Source organism: Abramis brama, assembly GCF_963993115.1.
Source record: "Abramis brama genome assembly, chromosome: 17".
In the NCBI taxonomy this organism is placed as follows: Eukaryota; Metazoa; Chordata; class Actinopteri; order Cypriniformes; family Leuciscidae; genus Abramis; species Abramis brama.
The window spans coordinates 1,757,192-1,780,885 of NC_139979.1; the positions used below are offsets into that span (position 1 = coordinate 1,757,192).

A 23,694-nucleotide genomic window follows, 5' to 3' on the forward strand; every position below is an offset into this window, starting at 1 on the left:
TCACCTCAAAATCTAAAGAAATAATAAAATGCATTTTATGCAAAGAAAATGAAACATTGACATTTTTATAATAGTTTGGCATGTTCTTTCCATGGTTATTAAACACATTTCCCTCTAAACTCTTATTACTGTAATGAGTACGAAACGATTTAGAATTTTTTAGAATTATTATTTTTTGTAATTCCCATTATTTTCAATGGTAACGTGTTAGGTTCTTTATTATGTTATAATAAAAGCAAAAAAATAAAATAAATTGTCCATCAGCGTACATTGTGTATGTTGTGTATATATACATGGGGAAAAGTGTGTGTGTATGTGTGTATATATACATGGGGAAAAGTGTGTGTGTATGTGTGTATATATACATGGGGAAAAGTGTGTGTGTATGTACATACATGTGTGTGTGTATACATGGGGAAAAGTGTGTGTGTATGTGTGTATATATACATGGGGAAAAGTGTGTGTGTATGTACATACATGTGTGTGTGTATACATGGGGAAAAGTGTGTGTGTATGTACATATATGTGTGTGTGTGTGTGTGTCTGTGTGTGTGTATATACATGGGGAAAAGTGTGCGTGTATGTACATATGTGTGTGTGTGTGTGTGTGTATACATGGGGAAAAGTGTGTGTGTGTGTATATACATGGGGAAAAGTGTGTGTGTGTGTGTGTATACATGGGGAAAAGTGTGTGTGTGTGTGTATACATGGGGAAAAGTGTGTGTGTGTATGTACATACATGTGTGTGTGTGTGTGTGTATATATACATGGGGAAAAGTGTGTGTGTGTGTACATACGTGTGTGTGTGTGTGTGTATACATGGGGAAAAGTGTGTATGTACATACGTGTGTGTGTGTGTGTATACATGGGGAAAAGTGTGTGTGTATGTACATACGTGTGTGTGTGTGTGTGTACATGGGGAAAAGTGTGTGTGTATGTACGTGTGTGTGTGTGTGTGTGTGTGTGTGTGTGTGTGTGTATACATGGGGAAAAGTGTGCGTGTATGTACATGCGTGTGTGTGTGTGTGTATATATATACATGGGGAAAAGTGTGTGTGCATGTACATACTGTGTGTGTGTGTATATATATATATATATATATATATATATATATATATATATATATATATATTATATATACACACACACACACACACACTTTTCCCCATAATACAACATGTTTTTGACAGGTTTTGTGAGATTCACCCCTAAACGTTTCTTTACCGTGATTAAAGGGTTTTCTTATTCAGGTAGTGAAAGACATACATTTTAAAAGCCTGCATCAATTCAGAGGATAAAGAAGAGTCGCCCAGCGTGGTGCATTCAGATTTGATTTTCATATTCATCGGGGAACACTTTAATTGGACACTTTCTTCACAGGAAAGCTCTTGTGTGCAGAGAGAGACGGCCGTGTTTGAAGTGCAATAGCCGCTCTGTCAGTCCTTTACTCGGTAATGCTGGACTCAATTAGCAATCCATGCCACCATTATTGAGCTGAGAGGAACACTTCACATGTTTTATGAGTGTCGGTGTGTGTAGGAGGTTAAAGTTGGATCATGATTCACTGGATCTGTCCCATAGTGACCGATTAAAGATTCCTTAAGCTTCTGTAATGCTTCTGTCTTCCATCTTGCTTGACCGTGCACAACTTTGGAAAGTTTGTTCAATTAAAACCTGTTTTAAACTTATCTCTTGTGCTATTTTAAAGGCTGCTTATTTTATTTTGGAGTCTTCTTCAATAAATCTACATGCATCCAAGGCCAAAAAACACTTTAATTTTCTCATAATATACATTGCAGAATCAGCTCTTTTCTCACAGTGTCTCAAACGGTTTGTTTAAAGATTCGGTCTTTCTAAGCCCCTCCTTTCCGAGAGCCTGCTCTGCTCTGATTGGTCAGATGCCCCAGTCTGTTGTTGATTGGTCGACCGCCTATTAACCAAACACCCATTTTTTGAATTTCAGATAATGAATTTCCTCAGCGCTTGACACAGTAGCCGCGTTTCCATTACCCTTCAAATTGCGCAAATTGAAATTGCAAATTGAAAATACGCCCAATGGAAACACGTCAATTTCGCAAAAACTCCCATTTATCGCAAAAAAGTTTTTCCGCTCGCATGAGGAGGTTTTTCAGGCAATTCGAAAAAGAAAAATTTCGCAAAACTGCAATGGAAACAGTTTTTGCGCATTTACAGGTCACCTGACGTAGATGACGCGGTGTGTTTGGACAGAATACGAGACGGAGCTCTTTATTAAATTCATAAAAGACAAAAGAATTACAGGAATAATGGATTCTAAACCTCAAATAAATGCCACAATCAAGAAACACCCAGAAACTCCTCATATGAGCCGCTCACAGGTATAATAAGGGTCGTTCCTTGCCAATAATTATTGGAAAACACACATACGTCTCCTTCGATTAATAATAATGGCTAGTGCAGTGGCTGAGATATACGTAAACTACCATCATCCGTCGCCATGATGTTTGGAATGATTTATCGCGAGAGGAAAAAATGAAGTTTTAGTCGCATAACATCAGTCAATGGAAACGCAGTCATTTTGCAATAGTTTTTTGTTGACATTTAGAAAAAAACACAAAAGTTTTGCGCATATCTGTAATGGAAACTCGCCTACTGATACAAACCGTAACAATAGCGTCCTATAGTTCCAATACTTAATAGTGGAAAAACCTGCTTTTTGGCATGTTTGGAGCGTTTTTAGGTTTTAGTTCCTGCAACGACTTTTGGGGGAATTAATTTAGTTCCTACTTGCACAATAGGAATTACCAGTGACGTAAAGTGTAGTTGATTGGCAGAACACACTGGCACCCATCATTTTTAAAAGGCTGTGTAAACACAGTTTATAGGCTATATATTTACTCCACGAACACGGAAAACAGCGTTAGCCGAAGCGAAACATGAATATGTATTTCTGCTCAGCTAGCGACATTGGGCATCAACCACACTATAATACTTTTTTGTATACCGTTTACTTTCTTTGTGTGACAGTTCTATCTAATAACGTATAAGATAGGACTGTTGAACAGATTGCCAACTAATGAAGATCTCACCGCCGTCAAAATAAAAGTCCTGCACAACAACCAGAGCGGCCAGACGTAAGAGACTCTTTACGTCACTTTAAAGTTCAAACTGGTGGTGCGAATGCAACCTGGAAAACATCCCTAGGAAACCATTCAGTTCCTATAACTAACCTGTGTGAAAGCCCCTAAAGTGGCTATAATATATACACACACACACACACACACACACTTTTCTGTGAACAACATGACATCTCGACATGAACAACACAAACCAAACTTCCAGTCTCAGATAAACTACAGTGTTTGAGGGCGGAGCTAAGAGACGCTGTTCACCGGCGGCCAATGAAAGCCATAGGCTGGTATTATGCAAATTAGTTACAAACCTACGTAGGTTCAGCATGAAGTGAGACTGGAAATACTGACTCGTTTCAGCAGTTCAGAATCGATTATTTCTTTTGGGAGGCAAAAACAATATTTATCTGCACTTTGATCTTTGAAACTTTGCAGACCTTCAACATTCACAAAACATCTGTATTACACACTGCATGAAAGGGAATATCCCCCCCAATAAAAGCAAAATGGGGCACTTTAAAACACTGCCAGCTCACTAGATACTTTTATTTGTATAGTTTATGCATAAACATGTTGTGCAAGCAGTCGGTTAAGAGCCGTTGTTGTTTCTGAGAAAAGCTTGTGCAGTATTTGCTCGCTCATGCTGCTTTTGTAATGTCTGTATTCTGTAATCTAATGCATTTTTAATTGTGGCTTAGGTGTCCAAATACTTTTCGGGGTCACTGTATTTCATGCCCACATTGCTGGAGAGGCTTTTAAAGCGGATATTACCCGGATGTTGTCATGTTATTGTGATTAATGTGTTGAGTATATTACAATCCAGCAGATGTCAGCCCTTTTTTCTCAGTAAAGCACTACAATCTGGGCTGCAGTGTAATCACAAAAAGTGACATATTGAAGAGTAGCGGATAAATAGCGCCTCCCCGGTGGATATCTCACAGGGACACGCAGTTCAGAACGGTGCAGTTAGCCAGAAAAAAACAGCTTTCAATCCATTAGGGACTTATAATCAGGTGGAAGCGCAGAACGAGCCCTTATCAGACAAACACAGAGGAAATTTTCAGACAAAAATACACTGAAAATCCCTCTGTTGGATTGTTTTAATGACTCTGTCCCTCGTTCTCTTTAATCCCTCAATTAATGTGTGCGCTTTTATCTCTTGGAAACTTTCAGGTGTGTGTGAACACACAATAGAACAAAGAACAATAGACAAATGCTTGTGAATCTTGATTTGAAACTATTATTTCAATTATGATCGCACAGGACACATTTTGTTATGTTTTCGTTAAAGTAACTGACCTGTTATTTGATGCTTTTGTTTTTTAAATCCGTTGCATTCATATTTTCTTTTTATATGGTTAATAAGAGAATAATATATAAGAGTTTTAAATTTTTTAATGCAAGACACTACAAATGGATATTTAACTAATAGAAATCACTGCACTGTCCCCAGTTTTCTGAAACATTATGTTTGTTTACATATGCAAATTCTAAATATCAAATAAATATGCTCCTATTTGCATACATTTGCAGAACAGAAATCTGAACATTGGTTAAATGCAGTTTCAAAATGAACATGATTTTGTTGACATTAGAGGGTTTTTTTTTTTCAGAGGGGACTTTTGGATTTATCTTTCTCATAAATCAGAAAATACTGTCAACAGACAGAAAATCATCACCATATTTTTAGGAATAAAATGTTGTATAGGGCTGGACGATGGGGCCGAAGAACGGTAAAAATGTTCATATGTCAGTATAGATAATTATCACAATAAATGTCAAATTGCTCATAAGTGAAAGTTGCAGAAACCAGTTAATTTGTGTTTTTTTCATCAGAATATGACACATTTCACACATTAATATTTCATGTTTTGTCTCGTAGAAATGCACATGTGAACGCAGCTTGACTTGGGATGCTGATGTAAATTAATGGTTGATGTGCTCGGATTATTTTTATTAATTAAACAATAAATAAATACAAGATATGGTTTCTTTGATACCGATTATAAGCGTCCATATAATATTGTTTTATTTATGATTAAAGATGTATGAATGCACACATATAAGAATAAACATGATGAAAAGAGGGTTGGGGAACGTTAGACTAACGTTAGTATAACATTAGATTAACGTTCTACAAACCAAAAATTAAGTCTCATGCACAGAAAAGGCAGTGCTTATCAGTTATTGTCACCAGTGTGACGTTCATGCATTATTTGCATAGTCCGTAAACATTATATCGAACACTTATCAAACTTTGGTTATGACTTAAGAGGAAAATGATATCATGATAATTTTCGTTATTGTTTTATCGCCCAGGTCTCATATAAACCAGGCGAATGATATCTGAACAAACCCTTTAGAATATAGACTGTAATAAAGTCTGGTGTTTGTAAAAGGGAGATTTCTGACTCAGTTCTGGAGAAAACTTTATTGTACAGACTACAGATTCAAATAGATAAAGTGTAATAAAATAAACGCTCAAATGTGTATTTTGGATGAACGAAAACAAGTTATGGAGTTAAATGTTATGCAATTCAAATAGTACAATCTTTAAAGTCCCCCTGTGGTGAAACTCAAGTTTTTAATGTTGTTTATGTGTCTATATGGTGTTTTTAATAAGCTTTAAGACAAACCATGTGTAAATTCATAAGTCGACAGCATTGCTGAGTATTTTCTCCTTAAAACTGCAGTGAACCAAAGACAGTCTCAAAAACACGCTTTGAAATCGCTGGTGTTTCTGACGTCACAAACTACCTTGTAACCAATCAGATCAACGTGTGATCGTCAACCAGTGGATCTCTGAGCTGAGTGAGTGAGTGGAGGCGGGGCTCATTTGCATATTCATAGAACCGTGCATACTAAATGAGTCAAGGGTGTCAAGTTACATTCAAGATATTTTAAGGCATTAAGAATCTTTTTTCAAGGAAAAAAACGTTTAAATATGTAATTTTGGTGATCAAAGATGAGTTTTAAGGGATAAAATTATTAACTACAGGGGGACTTTATCAGAGTAATGAGATTTGATGAGGAATGTCGGCATTCATGTGAACCGTAATCAAACTGTGAGCATTAAAACAATGAAACGGCTGACCTGATCCCAGCAGGCCTGGAAAAAGGCGGTCATTACATAACAGGCCAGAAATAGACTTTTTTAACGGAAATAATGAAGCGGCTGTTCAGACACTGAGGGGTTTTTTACAGCATTGTTTTTCTAGCGCTGGGATGTGAGGGCGTCCCTTATACGGCGTAAGGAAATCCTCGGGAAGGACGCCTGACCTCAAAGACACGACTTCAGAACACAAACCGGCCACACCTAAAGGTCAACGCATGTCTGACCTCGTCTCAGATCAGGCAGATTATATTTAGTCATGCGGTTCGGCTTTTCCTGAGAACGTTTGGCATTAGGATTCAGCTAAGGCTACATGAGGCAGCAAAAAGCCAGGGATTTTCCTTCAAGATCTGAAACTAATCTTTATTAAAGTAGTCCTGTTTGTTTCTGCTGGTTTCTCTCGCTGTGCTGCTTGGAAAGGGGAATTTTACAGGCCCGTCGAATAGTTCTGTGCAAACCAAATGTCATGTGACCAACCACTCTAGAGCCGCAGGAGTAATGACATCATGATGACACTGATTGGCTGATGAGGAACAGACAAAGTCCAGCATCTTTCACTGGTGGTGGCTATCCTGAACTGTGACGTCAAAGAGTCACAGTCTTAATATAATATAATATAATATATAATGTATTCTGAGTGTTTGTTTACTGCCCCTATAGTGAAAGTTCATTAAGAAGAAGCAAGGCTGCATTAACTTTATCAAAAGTGACATTTATAATATTACAAATGATTCTATTTCAAATAAATGCTTTCCATTCATCAAAGAATCCTGGGAAAAAAATGTTTACCACCTAAATATACGAAGCAGCAAAACTGTTTTCAACATTGATAATAATCATAAATGTTTCTTGAGCATCAATTCATCATATTAGAGTGATTTCTGAAGGATCATGTGACACTGAAGACTGGAGTAATGATGCTGAAAATTCAGCTTTGATCACAGGAATAAATTACACTTTACTATATATTCACATAGAAAACAACTATTTTAAATTGTACTAATATTTCACTGTTTTTCTGTATTTTTTGATCAAATAAATGCAGTCTTGGTGAGCAGAATAGATTTTAAAAATCTTTCTGACCCCAAACCTTTAAACGGTTTAGTACCTTTGAACTTAATCAGAAAGGACAAAAACCCGTTGAAATTCCAGATGTGTATTAGGCTGCAGCATTTAATCATATATTTTTGTTATTGGCAAAAAATAAAAGTGCGCGAGATATTCTTAGCTCCGTCAGACGAGACCTCGAGCGTCTCCAGCCTCAGATGGTGATCTGCTTCTCACGAATGATCTTGCCAAAGGCTCGAATCGGTTGTAGATGTGGTCCGCGGTGTTGTCGTGTGTGTGTTTGTCATGTTATTTTTATCACTGTCTAAAAAATTATGATTTTTTTTAGTCAAGTCATTTCCTGAACGTGTCAGCGTGAGCAGAGAAGATTAAAGCGTAAGATAATGTTTCGACTAATTCTTGAAAAGTCTGCTTGAGACTTGAAGAATGTGCATTATGCAAGAGTTGACCGCTGTTTTTCCAGGCCTCCGGCCCCTTACACAACAAGACCCCGTCAGGTCTCGCAGAGAACAGACTCTTGTGCCGGATGATAATCAACTACACACACTGAGAAGTTCTCAATAAATAGCTCTATTGAAGAGCTGTTTGATGCCCGTCACTTTAAACATTTGTATTTCTTTAAGGAAATAGGAAAGCATGCGAGATAGAAAAAGAATAGTGTTTTGAATGTGCAGTTTAATATTGTGCAATTTTATTTTTTTTAAAGAAATTAATACTATTCATTTAGCAAGGATGCATTAAATTGATCAAAATTGACAGTACATACATTTATAATGTTACAAAAGATTCTATTTCAAATAAAAGCTGTTCTTTTGAATTTCTATTCATCAAAGAGAATCCTGAAACAATATGTATCACTGTTTAAAATTGTATCAAATTCAAAAATGTATCACAGTTTCCACTGAAATATGAAGCAGCAGCTCAACAGTTTTCAACATTGATAATAATCATAAATGTTTCTTGAGCAGCAAATCATCATATTAGAGTGATTTCTGAAGGATCATGTGACACTGAAGACTGGAGTAATGATGCTGAAAATTCAGCTTTGATCACAGGAATAAATTACACTTTAAAATATATTAAAATAGAAAAGTTATTTTTAAATTGTAAAAATATTTCACAATATTACTGTTTTTTTAATCAAATAAATGAGCAGAAGAGACTTCTTTCAAAAGAATATATATCTTTTCTTTTATTTTATTTTTTATTTGCTTTTAAAATTGTGAGACAGACATAAAGATACAGTGATATTGTTACACATTTAAAATATGTATAAAATGATTACAATAGTTTTAGACATAAAACATATGTCTAAAGACTAAAGACATATTGTTTGGAAAAGGATTTTTAGAAAGCTAATTTTCCCATTGATGTTTTATGTTCACACTGCAGAACCAGAAATAGGTTAACCTCCAAAGCTCAGTTCTTTCCAGCAGGACGGCACATTTCCTTTGACCCAGCTAAAGTAAATTTCCAGTGGACCAAAAGCCATTGACACTGGCATGGGCCATTACTCTCGTTAAGTGCTGCGTCATATTGAGAGACGGGACAGATTTTGGCCTGACCTCTCATGGGACCGGGATTACCATGGGACAAAGGGAATGCCTGTGTTTGCTGATGGGTAAAAACCCACTGAAGTTTACGAGCAGGTAGAGCACCGCTAGGACAGATGTAGTTAGTGTAAGCATTGAAAACAATGCTTTTTTACTTGAATTATTGGAATTTGGAAAGTGTTGCCATAGTGAAAACAGATCATAGCGACACATCTCTCAAAGAAGTCTTATTTATTGTTATTTCATGTTGGAATAGATACAGCTCAAAGGTCTGTAATTAAAATGAATGAATGAGTCTGTTATATAAATGTCGAGTCTCTGGGGCTCACGGTCCCCGGAGCAAACGCTACACTTTCTGCTCAACCTAATATTATTCTGAGCATTACACACACTTAAAGATGGGTGAAGTAACCGTATATCATTGTATGTGTAAACTATATCATTATACATTTTTCTTTCTTTCTTTTATTTATTATTAAATGACTCTGACTCCAGTCTGGTATGTAATGCCGAGTATTCATGATCCAGTCAAAAGTAGATTAAAGCTTCATTTTTCCTCATTGATCCTGTCTTTCACCTGGAAAAAAAGATTATGGAAGTCATTTAAATAACCATGTGATGCATGAATGCCTATTTGTGGATAATCCAGTGAATTCAGTACTTTACATAAGATAAGCCACTACTTTTTTCATCTCAAATGTGCAGCTTTTGTTTTACAGATTCACATACTAATGATTATTTTGGAAACCGGTGATTTTCAAAACACTTTTTAGGCATTTGGCACTTTTTTTGCGAACTTTTACACTCAAAATACTTTTACTAACCCTAACCCTAAATGCAATTACCTTTTTTTATAATGTTGTTTTTAGAAATTATACACTATAAAAAATAATACACTAAATCTACTCAATAAAAGTGTGGCAACAGGTTACAAGCAATATTATCAATTCAATTTAACATATAAGAATTGAATTAGAACTAATCAAATTAATTCCTTAAAAGTCAACCATTTAAAATGAGTAACTGCAAATAGCACACCAAAAAAATGAGAACTCTTTCTTTTTTATTACCAACATTGAAGACTCCAACAAAACATCAATATTTCTCAAAAAGAGCTGTAGACAAATGACAGAAATAAAATCGTCTGGTTTGTAACAAGAGAGATTTGATGTCTTTTCAGTTGATTTTATCTAAGGCTGCGGCTGGAAGTCAGCTGTTTCTCTTTCCTTGAGTGATTCTGCTTGTTATCATCAGATCTGAAAGTCAAAAAATACGTAATTTAAACACTGCAAGCAGTTTTTACCTAGCAGTTTTTATCCTAATAAAGCTTCTTTGTTAAATGATGTTAAATTAATTTGATGTTTATTTGCTCTATTATAGGCCAAACTGGGCTTAAACAAGAAAATATCTGTAGCCATTTGAAATTAGAGGCAACCACTGCATTTTAATCAAGATCAAAACGAAGATGCTACCTACACACATGTAACATGAGTGGTTGTTTTTGGCTTTGTGAAATTATACTACATAAAACATACTAGACGGACTGTATAAAATGCAAATTCATTCTCTGACAGTAGGTGGCGCTTATAGAACAGCAGCAATATAGGGTTTCCTTGGTTAATGCTGTAAAGAAAGCAGCGCCACTCTTATAAACGCTACTTTACGGTCGACCGGTGCATCTTTTATATGTGATATGTGATAGAAATAGTGCTAAGAAGAACATTTACATTTATATTGCATTTTTTTTAGACCACACATACCCCAGTGAAGACTTCTCTCTCTTTCTTTGTGAAACGGATGCAATTATTTTCTTAATTAAGCCTGGTGTAGCTCAATATTTTCCTGTCTCTAGGCTCAGGGAGGAATAAAAGAAAAGGACACATTGATGTTCTTGTTTTTTTGGTCACAACACAGAGATGCATTATCTCAACAACAGTGAAAATACAGGAAAAATTTACATACTTAAAAATGCAACTTCAGTAGTTTATATTTTAAAATCAACATGTAATCAATAATGACCCTATTTACTATATTGCACATTAGTGGTTTTAGATGGCAACTGTTTTCAAAATTGATAATAATCATAAATGTTTCTTTAGCAGCAAATCAGCATATTAGAATGATTTCTGAAGGATCTTGTGACTGAAAACTGAGTAAAGATGCTGAAAATTTAAGCTTTGATCACAGAAATATATTTCTAGTTTCTATATATTCACATAGAAAACAGCTATTTTAAACTGTAATAATATTTCACTGTTTTTACTGTATTTTTGATCAAATAATTGCAGCCTTGGTTACCAGAAGAGACTTCTTTTAGAAACATCAAAAAATCTTACCGATCCCAAACCTTTGAACGGCAGGCACTGAAAGTGAAATAAAATCATGAATAATCAAACAAAATCTGTCCTTTTAAGCATGTTTTCTGAAAGTGTTCATCTCGAGTAGTTCAATACTGATGATAAATTGCTTTATTTTCCAGGATGGTTCCAGGCGGTGCAAGGAAAGGAAAAAGACGGTGTCGTTCAGTAGCATGCCAACAGAGAAGAAGATCAGCAGTGCAAGCGACTGCATTAATTCCATGGTGGACGGGTCTGAACTGAGGAAGGTGCGGTCCATCTCCAGAGTCTACTACCGTTACTTTCTCCTAGACGCCGACATGCAGTCTCTGCGGTGGGAGCCGTCCAAAAAAGAGTCCGACAAGGCCAAGATTGACATAAAATCAATAAAAGAAGTGCGTACCGGTAAGAACACAGACACCTTCAGGGCCAATGGAATTTCGGATCAGATTTCCGAGGACTGCGCATTCTCCATCATCTATGGGGAGAACTACGAATCGCTTGATTTAGTGGCAAATTCAGCCGATGTAGCAAATATATGGGTGACTGGACTCAGGTACTTAATATCGTACGGAAAACACACTCTTAATATGATTCAGAGCTGTCAGGACAACATGCGTGCGTCCTGGCTGGGTGACCTCTTCGACGAAGCGGACATCATTGGGGGAAAATGCATTAGTCTTTGTTCAGCCGTACAGCTGATTAAGAACTTAAGTCCTGGAGTGAAAAATGTCAAGATCGAGCTGAAGTTCAAAGAGTTGCACAAAGCGAGGGATAAAACCGGTTCTGACGTGACCAAGGAGGAGTTCATCGAAGTCTTTCACGACCTTTGCACGAGACCAGAAATCTATTTTTTGCTGGTGCAGTTCTCAAGCAACAAGGAATTCCTCGACACCAAGGATCTGATGATCTTTTTAGAGGCAGAGCAAGGCATGGCGAAGGTGAGCGAAGACATCAGTGTGGAAGTTATTCAGAAGTATGAACCCTCAAAGGAAGGGCAACTCAAGGGATGGCTCTCCCTGGATGGATTTACCAAGTACCTCATGTCAGGGGAATGCCACATCTTTGATCCCGAGCAAAAAACAGTATGCCAAGACATGAACCAACCCCTTTCCCACTATTACATAAACTCTTCTCACAATACATACTTGATTGAGGACCAGTTCAAGGGTCCCTCAGACATTACCGGCTACATCCGTGCCCTAAAGATGGGTTGCAGGAGCGTGGAACTTGATGTGTGGGACGGGCCCGATAACGAACCGCTCATTTACACGGGCCACACGATGACTTCACAGATTGTCTTTCGCAGCGTCATCGACATCATCAACAAGTATGCTTTCGTGGCCTCGGAATTTCCTCTGATCCTGTGCTTGGAGAACCACTGCTCCTTGAAGCAGCAGAAGGTAATGTTTCAGCACCTTAAGAAAATACTCGGAGACAGAATTCACTCGGATCCTCCCAACCTTGACGACAGCTACCTTCCGTCCCCTTCGGACTTAAAGGGAAAGATTCTTCTGAAAGGAAAGAAGCTGGCGAGCAACTGCACCGGCTCCGAAGGCGAGGTGACGGATGAGGACGAGGGTGCAGAGATGTCTCAACGGATGAACAACGAGGGGAGTGAACAGCGGACGGTCGTTCAACCCAAAAACTTCCAGCTTTCCAAGGATCTCTCCGAAATGGTAACCTTATGCAAGTCTGTTACTTTTAAGGACTTTCAGACTGCTTTTCAGAACCAGAAGCACTGGGAGCTCTGCTCATTCAATGAGGTCTTCGCCAGTCGTTGTGCTACTGACCACCCCGGTGACTTCGTTAACTACAACAAGAAGTTCCTAGCGAGGGTCTACCCAAGCCCAATGCGGATCGATTCCAGCAACATGAACCCGCAGGACTTTTGGAAATGTGGCTGTCAAATAGTAGCAATGAACTATCAAACACCAGGTCTCATGATGGACCTCAACATCGGCTGGTTTAGACAAAATGGCAACTGTGGTTACGTTCTACGCCCAGCTATCATGAGGGAGCAGGTGTCTTATTTCAGTGCCAATACTAAAGACTCAGTTCCGGGAGTGTCTCCACAGCTCCTTCACATAAAGATCATTAGCGGACAAAATTTCCCCAAACCCAAGGGCTCAGGCGCCAAAGGCGATGTGGTCGATCCCTACGTTTACGTTGAAATTCATGGCATCCCTGCGGATTGTGCAGAGCAAAGGACTAAAACGGTCCACCAGAATGGCGACAACCCCATCTTTGATGAGAGTTTCGAGTTTCAGATTAACCTTCCGGAGCTGGCAATGGTGCGCTTTGTCGTTCTGGATGACGACTACATTGGGGACGAGTTTATCGGTCAGTACACGATCCCGTTTGAATGCATTCAGCCAGGCTTCCGCCACATTCCCCTCCAGTCTCTGACGGGCGAAGTCCTTCCACACGCCTGGCTCTTCGTCCACGTGGCCATTACTAACCGCCGTGGTGGGGGTAAGCCTCACAAAAGGGGGCTTTCAGTCCGCAAGAGTAAGCGGGGTCGGGAATACGCCAGTATGAGGATACTTCTCATCAAGGCTGTAGATGAAGTCTTTAAATCTGCTGCGCAGCCACTAAAGGAGGCAACTGATCTCAGAGAGAACATGCAGGTGAGATAACGCTTACTCACTGAGAAACAGAATCGTGACTTGTTTTCAAATGACTGCCAGAAAGGCTCTGTGCACCTTATTTTATTATTAAAAAGAACAGGTGCGGCTATTTGTAACTTGAATGTGTCTGGCTTCCGTTGTCATTTGCTTTCAGTTATTTTACCTAAACCAAAACAGTCCGTTATGCTGCTTTATATTGCAAACTTTTAATTGTTAACATATTATTTTGATTTCATTTTCATGATCATAAACACACTGGTTTGTAGCTCAAGTCGTTTAACCGTTTAATGCACTTTTTTTATTCTTCTAATTATCTACCTATAGGCGTTAAAGGGGTGGTTGATTATGATTTCACTTTTCTAACTTTAGTTAGTGTGTAATGTTGCATAAACAACATCTGCCAAGTCACAATGCTCAAAGTTCAAAGCAAAGGGAGATATTTTCTTTTAAAGAAATTGGTTTTTAAGGACTACAACAAACGGCTGGTAGAGACTACACCACATTCCTCCCGGGTTAGTGACATCACTAACCCTTAAATTTACATAATCCCCACCCCCGGAACACAATTTATAGATTATCAAGACAGAATATGCTTATCAATGATTAGAAAATAGTTAACTCCACATCAGCTACATAAATTTAAACATAAACAAAAAAGTTTTTGAAATTTTCAGAACACAAGCTGTTGTAGCTCCGCCCCCTGTGCCGGGAGCAGCAGCTCATTTGCATTTAAAGGGACAGACACAAAAACGGTGCATTTTGCTCACCCTTAAAAAGTGACATTTTAACATGCTATATAAAAATATCTGTGGGGTATTTTGAGCTAAAACTTCACATACACACTCTGGGGACATCAGAGACTTATTTTACATCTGAAAAGAGCATTATACCACACCTTTAATGGATCTGAAGTCTCGCACATTCAAAGAAAATCGCTTACTTCAGTGTTGCAAAATAAGTTGGAAATGAATGCAAAGACACAATAAACCCACAAGTAACATGCTTAGATGAATATTGTTGCATTCATCCCAAAATCTAAAATAAGAGGAAATAAACTGAATATATTTAAAAATATATATTAAATATAATGGCAAAATAAATTATACATAAACATACATTTCTTTTCTTTGATTTAAAGCAGCATACCATCATTGCTGTAATGCAATAAAGATAAAATCATATTGCAGTATGGTAATGACATTTTGTGGTTTGGTTTTATTGCAGGACTTTAGGTATATTATTTTACCTATATACCTCTTATTTTAGTGAAATATTTTTTTTGGAAAAAAATCATTGCTGTATTTAAAAACCATCTGCATTATGGTAATGAGATTTGGGTGGGCTGGGGTCTTGTTTGTAGGACGATTAAGGAAAATATGTAATTTCTTTCTTTAGATTTTTAGGTGAAATATGATCTGGGAAGGTTCACCCATTCAGTGTCTGCAAAGAATGCAAATGACTTGACTCAGCAAATGTTTAGTTTGAAGCTTGCCAAGACTCTCCAACCTTATTTCATTGTCGCAAGCATCTTCTTTTCATAGCGTGAGAAAGTTTTCTCAGATGTAGTGCACATCAGAAAGTCGACCCTGAGAAGGAAGCACAGCTTACAGGACGCTTCTCTTCACAAGGCCAAGGGCATTTGAACTGAAATCTCTGGCACTGATAAACAAAAAACAAAAGAGCTGATTTTAATCAGTTGTAATTCCCCGATATTGCACAACTTGTCAGACTGGCACAAAATACTTAGATCAATAAGTCCCTTATTTAGCCATGAGAACTGAAAATATACTCATATATAGGCTACAGGTAGGAGATCAGCCAAATTCCTTTTTAATATTTAATGTGGAAAATGTTGCATAACACAGGGTTAGTATGTCCTGAGGCATGTGTCAGTTATATCCCCTTAAGAAGAGATTAGGCCGTCTCATGGATAAAAGGAGCGCTTTCTTATAACAGGAAAGCACTGAGAATATTTTGAAGTCAGGAAATAGTTTTTTTCTTTTTTTTTCGTCGTTTTAAGATTAAACCACAGATGGTGTTTCAATTTGTTTCCCCTTCATTGGTTTTTGGTCTGTTGCCTTTAGAATGCAAATATAGCAATCTTGTCAGAAAGACCTTGACTCATATTCCAGGAGCAGTTATAATCCAAATAATATTTTAATGCAGCTTCTTTATGTTGATGCTTTGTGGTAGGGCCAAATCGGTTTAACTGCGATCACATGGAAATTGCGATTAATCGTGCAGCCCTACTAATAACTTCAATTAGCATATTAGCCTATTGTGATGAATCTGGTCTTAATAGATTCCTTGAGTCATGCCGAGAACATAGCAACCAATTTTGCTATAGTCAGCCGAACTTGATGTCCGCCATTAGGGCTGCACAATATATCGAAATGATCGAAATATCGCAAATGTATACAGTACTGTGCAAAAGTCTTAGGCATGTTAATAGTTTTTGAAAGCATTCTCACTTTACAGCATTTTAACACAAGTGCCAGTGCTTTTCCCAGTACTGTAGCTTTGCAGGAAGGTTTCTTCAAGCGTCTCGGAGACGTTCCCGCAGTTCTTCTGGATTTAGTCTGTCTCATTTTCTTCTGTTTCTTCATGTAATCACAGACGGACTCGATGATGGTGAGATCAGATCATACCGGCTGTTGTCAGACTCCTTGTGCATACACACACCTCACTGGATTATTACAATTAATGGCAAAAAGAATGTTTGGAAATGTAAACTGATATTTCCTACTGACACACTACAGCAAAAGATAGAAATAACTGACTTAAAACCATTTTTTTTGGGGGGGGGGGGGGGTATTAACATGCCTAAGACTTTTGCACAGTACTGTATATCGTGATATGCATATTGCAACAGCTTGCAATAACTAGGATCATGAACAAAAGACAGAGAAAATCACTCGCTGCTCTCGGCTGAATAACTTTTGTAGCTTTAATAAGAATCAGTAATTATTTAATTCATACAGTGAAAACTAAGCAGTGTTTATTTTTACATTTGATTATTCAGTTTCTGTTGTTAAATAACCCTAATGTAGGATAACCTGAACCCCTGAACCCCGAGGTTTACACTGATGTTAAAATAACACTTCTTATATACAGTAAAACACTGATGTTCACTGTCAGAAGTTTAGGGATGTTTTCTTATCACAAAAAGAATGTGAAATGCATGTAGGTTAGATAATTTTAAATATATTTTAAAGATAATTTAAGTTTATTTTACACACTTTAAGCATTATCGTATCGCATTATTTAATGAGTTATCGCATATCGTAATTTTCTACAATATTGTGCAGCCCTATCCGCCATTATGATTTTCTTTAAAAACCTACTTTTTTCAAACTCCTCCTAGACCGTTTGTCTGATTTGCACCAAAATCAAATCGTATCATCATCAGACCATGTCAGAAAAAAGTTTTCGTGTCGATTGACGAAACCGTTTTCGTATACCGAGGCATGATGCCACAACGACTCTGAGGCTGTATCTCTGCAATGCTTTGGCACATTGATACCGAGCTTTGCATCTGTCATTGTCACCTTACTCTGACCACACCACACCAATTTGGTCACAGCGCCACCTATTGTTCGAAAGTGATAAACCATTAAAGGGGTAGTTCACCCAAAAATAAAAATTATTCCATGATTTACTCACCCTCAAGCCATCCAAGTTGTATATGACAACTTTCAGAAGAACACAACCGAGTTATATTTAAAAATATCCTGGCTCTTCCAAGCTTTATAACGGGAGTGAATGGGGGGCGAGATTTTGAAGCCCAAAAAATGCATCCATCCATCAAAAAATAATAATCCATACGACTCCAGGGGGTTAATAAAGGCCTTCTGGGTTTTTGTAAGAAAAATATCCATATTTAAAACTTTATTAGCTATAATAGCTTCCGTCTAAATAGTTTAAGATACTGTATATAATAAATTAACTATGTTGTGAAATAGATTTTTAAATATTAATAAATAAATAAATAAATATATATATATATATATATATATATATATATATATATACTGTATATTAAAAAGTGCCACACATTACTTTATCTTTTCTGAATAATAATGCTAATAAATGGTTGAATCAGAGTTTTGAATCAAGAATCGTTTAAATGAACAGTTTGAATTGTTGTTTAGTTTTATTTTGCCAGCAAAACCATAATGAGTATGTTATGGTTATTTAATATAACGCCATCCCCTATTGCCTGAATTATTTTACATTTAAATGCTTTAAATCAGAGGCTAGATGAAGCAGCATTCACAAGGTCTCCTGCTTTGGTGTTTGCTTTATTTCAGCACACGCTATTCTATTCATAACACACTGTACATTACGGGTATTTTAACAGCTCTGTTTACATTGCATTCTTCTTCTGCTACATTCACTATTTATACTGTGTAAATGTTGTTCCCCTGTTAAATATTGCTGTTGTTTGTGTTTAAAACCCACTAGAGGAGCTTTCACAAGAAAAATGACGTGTTCCTCCCACCGTGCTTTTGTAGAACACACACTCACTAAAACCACTTCCTATTGCATTTCTTGTTCGTGGACGTTCACTATGGGGAAGTCGGCACCTTGCTGTCATCAGATTGGTTTTGTTTTCTCGTCACCTCCTACAATTAGGTCACTGGGTGTGTTCGAAAGATCATACTATACTCTTCCTATTTCTGCCGTGTGTAGTATATGTGCATGCACAGGATATATTGTGTGGCATGCAATATGCATAGAATACCCAGATGACCTACTATACCAGATGTGCACTATTGAACAGGAATACTATATCCCACAATCCAGTGCACTCAACCTTCCATTTTCAGTGTACTGTAAGTGATATTATCAGCCATGATTTTTATTTTATTTTATTGAATCCATATTTGATTGGACTGTTAAGGGTTCATGCATAATAATGTATTTATTTCTGAGATTATAATTAGACACCACTTGCTGATTTAAATATGCAACCTGATGAGGTCATGTGGCTTGAAATAAAAAAATATTTATAATCTTATTTTAAAGATCCCTTTAAAGGCACAGTGTGTTAGTATTCCATTTCGAACATAAGTGCAGCCAGACAGTATTGTACAATTTGTACTCCATCACAGCTATTTTGAAAAAGGGCTGCATGAATTGTGGAAAAATCTAAGGGATTTTTTCTGATAAAAATTGTGATTATGATTGAAAAAAAAAATTATGTCAGTTTTTTTATGAATTTTGTGATTGGATGAATATAACTATAATAATAATAATTATTATTATTTTATTATTATATTGATATACTAATAATTATAATTATTATTAATTATATAATAATAATTAATAATATTTATGTTTATATTTATAATAAAATAATATTTTTTGTAATACTAATATTTATATAATACTCTTTATTATTATTATTATTTATATAATGATATTTATAATAGTAACTATTTTATTATTACTTATATAATATGTATTGTAAAAATAATTATTATTAATAATAATATTTATATATTTATATAATAATAATTATTATTATTATTAATACTAAATAAATAAAAAACATTTTTAAATACAAAAAAAAGAACAACTTAAGAAAAATAATTAATTTAAAAAAATAAGTCATTTAATCATTTTATTTGACATTACAACTGTAAAATTGCAATACTAATACTTATTTTGATGCATTTACAAATGTACATTAAAGTGACCCAAACTCACAGCCATGCTTTACTCTGAAATTTGCAGCACATATTCATATTTATTTAATTAAATCGCAGCCTTATTGCAATTTCTGTTTTATTTCAATGAATCGTGCAGCACAACACTTGGTGATAGATGTTCTCCTGTGCTGTAAAGCATCAGATGTGCACTCTTCACACTCTGACCTCCATGTCCTCCACAGAATGCCATTGTGCCGTTTAAAGAGCTGTGCGGTCTGTCCGCGGTGGCTAACCTGAAGCAGTGTATCCTAGCGCTCTCCCCGCGCCTCAGTGGGCCGGACGCGAACCCGGTTCTGCTGTTTAACCTTAGAGATCAGTACCCCATCATGGAGGCCCAGGGCCTGCTGCCTGAAGTCCTGAAGAAAGTGGTCACCGCTTATGAGATGGTGAGTACATTTACATAAAGATTTATACAACACACATCGTTTCAAAGCAGCAACAACCAAGACAAGTTTTAACATTGCAAAGTTTTATGGTAACACTTTACAATAAGGTTCATTAGTTAACATTAGTTAACTACCTTAGTTAACATGAACTAAGAATGAACAATACTTATACAGTATTTATTAATCTTAGTTAATTAAGGTGGCCGAGAGAGCTCAACGCGCTGCAACTGAAGAAAACACATGCAAATAGAAGAAAACGCATGCAAATAGAAAAAAACGCATGCAAATAGAAGAAAACACATGCAAATTAGAAGAAAACGCATGCAAATAGAAGAAAACGCATGCAAATAGAAGAAAACATGCAAATAGAAGAAAACACATGCAAATAGAAGAAAACACATGCAAATAGAAGAAAACACATGCAAATAGAAAAAAACGCATGCAAATAGAAGAAAACACATGCAAATAGAAAAAAACACATGCAAATAGAAGAAAACACATGCAAATAGAAAAAAACACATGCAAATAGAAGAAAACATGCAAATAGAAGAAAACACATGCAAATTAGAAGAAAACGCATGCAAATAGAAGAAAACGCATGCAAATAGAAGAAAACATGCAAATAGAAGAAAACACATGCAAATAGAAAAAAACGCATGCAAATAGAAGAAAACGCATGCAAATAGAAAAAAACACATGCAAATAGAAGAAAACACATGCAAAAAGAAAAAAACGCATGCAAATAGAAAAAAACGCATGCAAATAGAAGAAAACGCATGCAAATAGAAAAAAACGCATGCAAATAGAAGAAAACATGCAAATAGAATTCAGCCAACACAGCCAAATACAGAAACGCGCTGCAAATAACATGACCACATGTTAGTTAATACATTAACTAATGTTAACTAATGAACCTTATTGTAAAGTGGGTTACACTTTATTTTAAGGTGTCATTGTTACAGTGTAATTATATATTTAAGTACTGAGTAATATTAAGCAACTACATGTACTTACTATAGGGTTAGGGTAGGATTAGGGTTTGGTTGAGGGTTAGTTGCATGTAATTATGCATAATTTACTGTTATTACTATGGTAAGTACATGTAACATATGTAACAAGGACACTGTAAAATAAAGTGTTACCGTAAAGTGTTACCAGTTTTATTTTAATATTGCAAAGTAGCCAAAATATTTACACCGAAATCTCCCTAAACAATTCTGCAGGCACACTTTTTGTGGTTTGCATGATTGTATGTGTAGCCTGTAGTGAATGCAAAGGCTTTTTGAATGCATGTTGACTTAGATTTGATGGGTTGCAATGATGCAACCATGAATAAACCAGGTCTGTATTCATGGGTCATGATAATGCGTTCCAACAGTTTTTGTTTTTGCTTATGTTTGAATAATGCACCATCACAAATTGTAAATTCAAACTCCTGGGAAAACTGCCCAGAGAATAGCCGTGTTTTGCAGTTTGATGAGCAGGAACGGCATTAAAGTCTCCGAGCTTCATTTCAGGAAGATCTCTGGAGCAAAGGACCACAACAGATCCACATGAGAACCAATTTTGCACTTCAACATGTCAAAAATTGGCTTATTTATTAGCTTATTGATTTTATTAACAGCACTTTAGGAGCACTTTAACCATAGGCCTTAAATAACACTTTACAATAAGGTTTGTTAGTTAACATTAGTTAACATGAACTAATAATGAACTGCACTTATACGGCATTTGTTAATCTTTGTTAATGTTAATTTCAGCATTTACTAATACTTTATTAAAATATTGTTAACATTAGTTAATGCACTGTGAACTAACAGTAGTATAATAATAGTAGCGTAAATTGGTAAAACTTTACAATAAGGTGCATTACTTAACCTGAACTAAGAATGAACAATACTTCTTCAGCATTTATTAATCTTAGTTTTATTAACTAAGATTAACAAAAACAAAAACAGGAACAAATGTATTGCTCATGGTTAGTCCATGTTAGTTACTACATTAATGTTTAATATATGAACCTTTTTGTAAAGTGTTACCGTTTTTTTGTCTGGTATTGTTGCTGAAATCTATCGAGCACTGTTTATTTTCCAACGACATGCATATGAATTAGCTGAACGATATGCTCATCTTGAGGAAAAGCGTGAGTGTTTGTGCACCAGTTGAACAAGGGGTGTCTGTTGTCCTCCTCCCGCTCCCTCGCTCTATAAATACCTCCTTATAGTGGTTTGTCTGCCACCAAGACTGCAATTTCTTCAGCCATTAGTAATGTAATGACAGTGGGCATGACGGATGAGACAGATGCTCCAGCTGTGTGTGCAACAGGCTTCTGGCTTTCTCTCTCACAGATACAACCAAAAACTGATTCAACACACACTCATGGAAATATCAGGGAATTTTAACTGGTTTTCCAGGCTTGGAATTTTCTATAGCGCTTATATTTTCTTCTGATATACAATTCCATTCAAAAGTTTGGGTTCTGCTCACCAAGGCTGCATTTATTTGATCATAAATACAGGAAAAACAGGGATACTGTAAAAAAAGAAAAAAAGTTACAATTTAAATCAGCTGTTTTCTATGTGAATATATAGTAAAGTGTAATTTATTCCTGTGATCAAAGCTGAATTTTCAGCATCATTACTCCAGTCTTCAGTGTCACATGATCCTTCAGAAATCATTCTAATATGATGATTTATTAATATTTTTGTGGAAACCGCGATGCATGTTTTTTTTCAGGATTTTTTTGATGATTAGAAAGTTCAAAAGAACAGCATTTATTTGAAATAGAATCTTTTGTAACATTATAAATGCATTTACTGTCACTTTTGATCAATTTAAATGCATCCTTGCTGAATAAAATTATTAATTTCTTAAAAAAAAAAAAAAAAAGTCTTACTGAGCCCAAACTTTTGAATGGTAGTGTATTTTTTTTTTTATTGGTCACATTTAAATTAGCGTCCACATCTCACTATTAACTATGACTTTTGCCTCAATAAACTCTTAAATACTGCTTATTAATAATTAATAAGGTAGTTGTTAAGTTTAGGTATCGGGATGTAGAATATGGTCATGCAGAATAAGGCATTAATATGTGCTTTATAAGTCCTAATAAACAGCCAATATCCTAGTAATATACATGTTAAAAAGCAACTAGTGAGAATTAGACCCTAAACTAAAGTGTTACCTTTTTATATTAAATATTGCAAACCATTGTTGGCTCTTGTCAATGAATTGGTCTGAGTGATTCCATCATGAATTATTCTGAATGTTTTTTTAAAAAGTCCTAATTTGATTCATTCAAATTGATTCAAATGCATTGATGAACTTTCACCAGTATGCCATTGATCACGATACTCAGCCTCAAGTCACTATAAAGTGTGCACTGTAAGAAGCTTTAGTGTCACCCAACTAGTTTTTTTTTACATTTTCTGGCCAAATCTATAGGTTCTTCCTGGATTATGGGAGTAAAATTGTGTAAAAAACTAGATCTGACACTTGCATACTGTAAGCTTCCCTGCCTGCATTTTATTTAGTTTCATTTCGTTGCATTTCGTTTCGTTTCATTTCATTTCATTTCATTTCATTTCATTTCATTTCATTCATTCATTCATTTATTTATTTATTTATTTATACATACAGCACCTTACAGGCTACCACCGTAGTTCCAGAGTGCTGTACACTGCAATAAAAAGCAACAGAACAATAAGACAAAACATAAAAACATCCATGTACTAAAATGCCAAAGAGTACAGATAAGATTTTAAGCGGTCCTTAAAAACATCAAG

The 23,694-nt window shown here is 35.9% G+C and overlaps 1 protein-coding gene across 1 annotated transcript in view; it reads left to right on the top strand.

The window, feature by feature from the left end:
* plcl2 (phospholipase C like 2) overlaps positions 1 to 23,694 on the top strand; it is a 55,489-nt gene that overhangs the window by 9,159 nt on the left and 22,636 nt on the right. Inside the window, exons 2-3 of the mRNA XM_084088751.1 lie at positions 11,323 to 13,809; positions 19,706 to 19,909. Of these exons, the coding sequence (XP_083944877.1) occupies positions 11,323 to 13,809; positions 19,706 to 19,909 (2,691 nt within the window). The remainder of the gene's footprint in view (positions 1 to 11,322; positions 13,810 to 19,705; positions 19,910 to 23,694) is intronic.